The sequence below is a fragment of the Trichechus manatus genome, unplaced genomic scaffold (genome assembly GCF_000243295.1).
Source record: "Trichechus manatus latirostris isolate Lorelei unplaced genomic scaffold, TriManLat1.0 scaffold00176, whole genome shotgun sequence".
In the NCBI taxonomy this organism is placed as follows: Eukaryota; Metazoa; Chordata; class Mammalia; order Sirenia; family Trichechidae; genus Trichechus; species Trichechus manatus.
In genome coordinates this window covers 5002754-5010047 of record NW_004444112.1, presented here as the reverse complement: position 1 = coordinate 5010047, position 7294 = coordinate 5002754, and the positions used below count along the sequence as shown (strand labels likewise).

At 45.0% G+C, this 7294-nt stretch overlaps 1 protein-coding gene across 2 annotated transcripts in view; it reads left to right on the top strand.

Annotated features, from left to right (window-relative positions):
- LOC105756816 (zinc finger protein 470) overlaps positions 1-4994 on the top strand; it is a 97797-nt gene extending 92803 nt beyond the window's left edge. Inside the window, exon 5 of one of the 2 annotated variants that reach the window (XM_023741278.1) lies at positions 3317-4994. In XM_023741278.1, coding sequence (XP_023597046.1) covers positions 3317-4291 — 975 coding nt within the window. In that variant the 3' untranslated portion in view covers positions 4292-4994. Of the gene's footprint in view, positions 1-2804 lie in introns of both variants that reach the window. The other variant, XM_012558597.2, reaches the window with a different exon arrangement.
- Positions 4995-7294: the final 2300 nt, after the last annotated feature.

Genomic DNA, 7294 nt, shown 5'->3' with positions numbered 1-7294 from the left:
CTCGCCTGCTAACTGAAAGGTTGGCGGTTTGAACCCACCCATCAGCTCTTTGGGAGAAAGACCTGGCAATATGCTCCTGTAAAGATTACAGCCTAGAAAACCCTATGGGGCAAATGTACTCTTTTACATGGGGTCAGTATGAGTCCGAATCAACTTGACGGCACCCAACAACATTCATATGGGGAAAAGAATCCTAAATATCTAAACCAAACTGTTAACTCTGATAAGTGTAATCATAGGAGACTTCCATTTTATGGTTTGGTTTTTTTTAACATTTGATGCTTTTATAAAAAAAAAGTTGCTGTCGAGTCAATTCCAACTCACGATGATCCCGTGTTTATAACTAGTGTGAATTACTTTGTAATAAGAAATAATTATAGAAATATAGGAAATGGAAAAAGAAACTATGAAGGGACAAGAAATTCGGTACAGTGAAAAAAAATACACCCACATTTGGATCAAAAGGAATAAGTAACATTTTGCATTTAATAGCGCCTCCCAAAATGCCCTCCACAGAAGTTGGCCATTTATCATTTCCCTTGACCGTGAGCAAGAATTCCTTTTCTAGGCAATGTTGTCAACCAAGCATGCTGTCAAACTGTGCTATCAAACATTTGCTCTTTGCCGATATGATGGGTGAAAATGGCTGTGGGATGGTAGTTTGAATGTGGCCGACGTTGAGCTGTGTTCTCAGAGATTTTTGTGGCTAAGAGCTGTGTGTTTGCTTTTTCATAATCCATGAATGGGAGTGTTTTGTATTGAGTTGTGTCCCCTCAAAACGTGTTGGTGTCCTAATGCCTATACCTGTGGATGTAATCCTGTTTGGGAATGGGGTTTTCTTTGTTATTTTAGTGAGGCCGTATCAGTGTAGGGTGTGTTTTAAGCCTACACACTTTTGAGATATATAAAGAGCAGATTAGACACAGAAGCAAGGAAGCACAAACACGGGGGGAGATGCATGCCACATGGGGATCGCCAAGTAATCAAGGAGCACCAGGTCTACAGAAACTGAAAGAGATCTTCCCTCAGAGCCGGTGAGAGAGCCTTTCCCTAGAGCTTGTTGTTGCGTGCTGTCAATTCGATTCCTGCTCGTAGCGACCCTATATGACAGAGTAGAACTTCTCCATAGGGCTTTGTAGGCTGTAATCTTTACTGGAGGAGATTGCCAGGTCTTTTCTCCCACAGAGCGGCTGATGGGTTCAAACTGCTGACCTTTCAGTTAACAGCCAAACACTTAATTCTGGTGCTACCAGAGCTCCCTCTCCCCTAGAACAGGTGCCCTGAATTTGGACTTAGACCCTCCTGAACTGTGACAAAATACATTTCTGTTCTTTAAAACCACCTACTTTTGGTATTAAAAGTGGGTAGCTTTAATGAACAGAAGCTTATTTCTCACAGTTTGGGAGGCTCAAAGTCCAAATTTAGGGCACTGGCTGTAAGGAGAGGTTGGTCCTTATCTATTTCAGCTTCTAGTAGCCGGCAATCCTTGACGTTCCTGGCTTGTAGACTTGTCTGCCTCTGTCCTCTTCAGATATTGTCTGTCTTTCCCCTGCGTCTGCTTGCTTGCATCTGTGTCTTGTTGTTAGTTGCTGTCAAGTCGATGCCACTCATGGCGACCTCATATGTGTGCCAAGTAGATCTGCTCCATAGGGGTTTTCAAGGCTGTGACCTTTCAGAAGTAGATCACTGGGCCTGTCTTCTGAAAGGTTGGCGGTTTGGACACATCCAGCAGCTGTATGGGAGAAAGACCTGGCAATCTGTTCCTGTAAAGATCACAGCCTAGAAAACCCTATGGGGCAGCTCTATTCTGGCACATGGGGTCGCTGTTAGTCGAAAACTGACTCAACACACACGACAACATGACTGTCCCTAACTCATGTATGGTTGTGAGGATCACATGAGAAGATCTGTGCAAATTGCTTAGCACTGTGCCGAGTGCATCATAAATGCTCAGTAAATGTTTCTCTGGTGTCTTTTGTGTGCCAAGAACTGTTGTAGGAGCTGGGTATGAGCAAGGTCCTTGCTCTCATGGATTTCTCCTCCTACTGGGGGAGGTAGATAATAAACAGATAAAGGGACCATGGAGCTTCCAGATTAAGACTAGGAAGAAAAGGCCTGGTAATCTACTTCTAAAAATCAGCCAGTGAAAACTATGGATCACAACAATCTGATCTGCAACTGATCATAGGGATGGCACAGAACCTTCTGGTGTTTTATTCCATTGTGCGTGGGGTCACCATGAGTTGGGGTCTGACTTGACAGCAGCTAACAACAACAAGTTTGTGAGAATCTTCCAATGTGCTGTCTCCAATCTCTGTTTACTTCCTGTTGTTTCTCTTTAGGTGTCTTTTTTCTGAGCTCCTGTCTGCTGCCTGCCTTTTTCATCCCTTTCCTGAAGGGACATTTCTTGTTCTCTCTGCCCACCTTGTATGTTGATTCTGCCTCCTTAAACCACATTTATCTTCAGTTCATGGCTTCCCTCGTCCTTCCTCCTTCTCCAATTGAGAGGTTGTTATTTGCTAACTCTATCTGGTGTTATAGTGGTTAAGAGCTATGGCTGCTAACCAGAAGGTTGGCAGTTCGAATCCACCAGGCACTCCTCAGAAACCCTATGGGGCAGTTCTACTCTGTCCTGTAGGGTAGCTATGAGTCAAAATTGACTCTGTGGCAACAAGTTTTTTATCTGTGCCTTGCTCATCGTATCTTTGGTTTCATTTCCCTGTTCCCACTTCACAAGTCCCTTATTCCCAGATTGTTATCTACATATATTTACATCTGCTTTTTTGTTTGTTGTTTCTTTCCAGACTGGGAGACTAGACTTGAAATGAAAGAATCAAATCCAAAGGAGGACATTTCAGAAGACGAACCATCCTGTGGGGTGGTCACGGAGGGACCTAAAAGGAATGGTGGCTGGTGTTCCACTGTAGAAGGAGCATGGAAACAGGGTGACTGGCTGGAGAGGCAGCAGGGAAGTGCAGAAACCCATTTGGAGCCACTGGAAATTTCTCATGGAAACAAGCTCACTGGGCAGTTAGGCCCTGGATGTAATGAATTTAAGGCAGTTTTTAACCAAAGCTCGATCCTGGTTCCACCAAGGTTGGAAGATCCAACAGAAAAAGGGAGCCATGCATTTGTAATGCACAGAAAGCGCTTCTCAGGTAACTCAGACTTAAATAAACCCTCTAAACTCTACCTAGAGAAGAAATCCTATGACTGTAGAGAGTGTGGCAAGGTTTTCAGCCGAAGCTCATCCCTGATAAAACACCAACGGATTCATACAGGAGAGAAACCCTTCGAATGTAACATCTGTGGGAAGCACTTCATTGAACGCTCATCCCTCACCATTCACCAGAGAGTTCACACTGGAGAGAAACCCTACAAATGTAATGACTGTGGGAAAGCCTTCAGCCAGCGCATGAACCTCATCGTGCATCAGAGGACTCACACCGGAGAGAAGCCATATGTGTGCAATGTGTGTGGCAAAGCCTTCCGGAAGACCTCATCCCTCACTCAGCATGAGAGAATCCACACAGGAGAGAAACCCTACACGTGTGGGGACTGTGGAAAAGCCTTCAGCCAGAACATGCACCTCATTGTACACCAGAGGACACATACCGGGGAGAAACCCTACGTGTGTAGTGAGTGTGGGCGAGCCTTCAGCCAAAACATGCACCTGACTGAACATCAGAGGACTCACACTGGAGAGAAACCCTATGAGTGTAAGGAATGTGGGAAAGCCTTCAATAAGAGCTCGTCCCTCACTCTCCATCAGAGAAACCACACTGGAGAGAAACCCTATGTGTGCAACGAGTGTGGGAAAGCCTTCAGCCAGAGTTCATACCTCATCCAGCACCAAAGGTTTCATATTGGGGTGAAACCCTTTGAATGTAACGAGTGTGGGAAGGCGTTCAGCAAGAACTCGTCTCTTACTCAGCATCAGAGAATTCACACGGGAGAAAAGCCCTATGAGTGCTACATTTGCAAGAAGCACTTTACGGGACGCTCATCTCTGATTGTGCATCAAATCGTCCACACTGGAGAGAAACCCTACAAGTGCAATGAGTGTGGGAAATCCTTCAGCCAGAGCGCATACCTCATTGAACACCAGAGGATCCACACCGGAGAGAAGCCCTACAAGTGCAGTGAGTGTGGGCGGTCCTTCATCAAGAACTCTTCACTTACAGTCCACCAGAGAATTCACACAGGAGAGAAACCTTATAAGTGCAGTGAATGTGGGAAAACCTTCAGCCGGAACACGAACCTTACTCGGCATCTGAGGATTCACACCTAGGAGAAGTGTGTGGAGCATTTCCACCTGGTGTTTTGCTTCTTGAAGCTTCTGAATTTACACTGTTGTTGTTAGTTGCCATCAAATTGATTTCGACTCCTGATGACTCCATGTGTGTCAGAGTAAAACTGTTCCATAGGGTTTTCAATGGTTGTGATCTTAATGGAAATAGATCATGAGGCCTTTCTTCTATGGCACTGCTAGGTGGGTTTGAACCAGCAACCTTTAGGTTAGCAGCCAAGCATAAACACTTACACCACCCAGGGACCTAGGGTTCTCTAATATCATTAGTGCGAGAAGTCCTTCCATTGGTGCACGTAGGTAACTCGGTATTAGAGAAGTCAATCCCAGTAGAGTCTTATGAATGTGGGAAAGGCCTTCAGTCCATAGACGCTCCTTTCTTACAGAGAGTCAGAAGATCCACAGTAGAGCAAGCTCCTGGAGGTCTAGCATATTTGGGAACATTTTAAGGTTCACTGTAGGTGGTAATGGGTGGCACAAGCAGTTTGCCCTCGACTACGAATCTAACTCATAGCGACCTCATGTGCAGAGTAGAACTGCTCCATCAGGTTTTCAAGGCTGTGACCTTTTGGAAGCAGATCACCAGACCTTTCTTGCAGGGTGACTCCGGGTGGGTTCGTACTGCCAACCTTTCAGCTAGTAGTCGAGTGCTTAACTGTTTGCTCCACTATGAGTTGGAATTGACAATGGCAACTAACAACAAATAACCTAAAGGAGGTTCGAACCCACCCAGTGGCACCATGGAAGAAAGGCCTGGCAATCTGCTGGAGTGCAGTTCTACTCTGTAGCACATGGGGTCAATGTGAGTCGGAATTGACTTGATGGCAATGGGTTGGTTTTGGAAGGTGGTAACAGGAGTTTCACAGTAGGAACTTAGGGTATCCGATTTCCAGACCCAGCTCTCTGAATAAATTTTTATATGAGCTTGGACAAATCACTTCATATCTCTGAGTCTCAGTTTTCTCAGTAGTAAAGGGGGAGGGGAATGCACTCAACAAATGAACACTGGGACATTTTTCCCTATGTCATCTGCACCCTAGAGTCCAGATGTCCCATTTGTCACCAACTGTGAATTTCCTTGATGGGTTAAGAGCTAGACAGGCTTCAGTCCTCCCCACCTCCCAGCCTTCTTACATGCTCCTACAACACACTGTGGGGGGTCACCAAGCTACCAAGCACAGCAAGTGTTCAAGTCTTCTGTAGAAAAAAAGATTTTTTTGGAGTTAGCAAATAACAATAACTGCCTCAAATGCCAAAGTTTCTTTTAGTGCTGTTTTTTTTTTTTTTTTTAATAAAACTTTTAATTAAGGGAGATTATGTCATTCAAGAGGAGCCCTGGTTACACAGTGGTTAAGTACTTGGCTGCTAACTGAAAGGTCGGCGGTTGAACCCACCCATCAGCTCTGTGGGAGAAAACACCTGGCGATCTGCTTCCATAAAAATTACAGCCTAGGAAACCCTATGGGGCAGTTCTGCTGTCACTGAGTCAGAATCAGCTTGATGGCACACAACAAGAAGTCACTGAAGTAGGTTGTAGGTGTGAGAGAGACAGATACATACTGTCGCGTCAAAATCCTTTTCAAGGATTGTGGGGAAGAGAAGGGAAAACAAATACCAACAGGTTTGATATTTGGGTTTAAATATGTATTGGATTTAATGAGGAGTCCCTGGTTGGTGCAGACAGTTAAGTGCTTTGTCTACTCACCGAAAGACTGGCGGTTTGACCCCACCCAGAGGTGCCTAAGAAGAAAATCCTGGCGACCTGTTTCTCAAAGTTCACAGCCTTGAAAGCCCTGTGTAGTACAGTTCTACTCTGCACATGTGGGAGTCGACAGCAACTGGTTTTGGTAATGGATTTAATGAGTCTACACGTCAAGCACAGATCCTGTAGTCTGTTTTTTAGTTATTAGTATAGTTAATCCGAAGGTCACTTAAAGTTAGCTCCCCAAGGCTGACCTGAAGAAGAGGTTGCCTGCAGCTCTGTTTACACATGGAGTTTTCCCCCAAAGTCTACTTTCTCAGGGGTCTTTTATGCCACTTTTTTTATTTTAACATTTGATGCTGTTAGGTGACGTCGAGTTGATTCCGACTCATAGTGACCTCGTGATGGAGTGTAACTGCTCCATACAGTTTCCTAGGCTGTAATATTTATGGGAGCAGATCACCAGGTCTTTTCTCACGCGAAGCTGCTGGGTGGATTAGAACCATCGATCCTTCGGTTAGAAGCCGAATGCTTAACTATTGCACCACCAGGGCTCCTAACATTTGATGCTACTTGTTGCTAATCTGTCCTGTTTCAGAATGTTCCACATTTTCAGACACTGGCGTACATGAGGAATAAATAATTCATTTTTTATCGTCTGTAAGTACACTTTGTGTAGTAAGAAGGAAAAACAGCCACTCAGGCATGTACAGTGACAGTTCTTTGAATGTCTATCAGTTGGGTGGGCATCAGGGTGGGTTTGAGCATGGCACACATCCTGAGAGCCATAGCCCTGGTTCTGTGTGATTCTCTGGCTTCCTCCCCATGCTGGCTTCCCTCATGGTATTATGGTGGTTTCCAGCAGCTCCTGACTGCATGTTTTCTAAGTCATATCCAGAAAAAGAGAGAAGACTTCTCCCAGTCATTGAAAAGCCCTAAGCTTCATTCTGTTGGACTCATCCATGAACTGTGGGCTCAGAAATATGTGCTGATTGGCTTAGGTCTGGGTCTTGTACTCATACCTAAAATAGTAGCGGTTGCAAAAGGCATGGGATTGATGGCCAAGATGGGCCTGAAACCACTACCCACCCATGATCTGGGGGTGGAATTAATCCCACCCAAATCACAATATAGGGGGAGTTATGATACAGAGAAGGCGACCCCAGTGTCCACCCCATCATTCCAAAGAGGTTTAACACAGTTTATGATCAATGGCTGCTTTGGTTTCTTCATGAAAGTGAGTCTTGTCACAGATACCATTTTCTTGGGGAAGTCCTCTCATC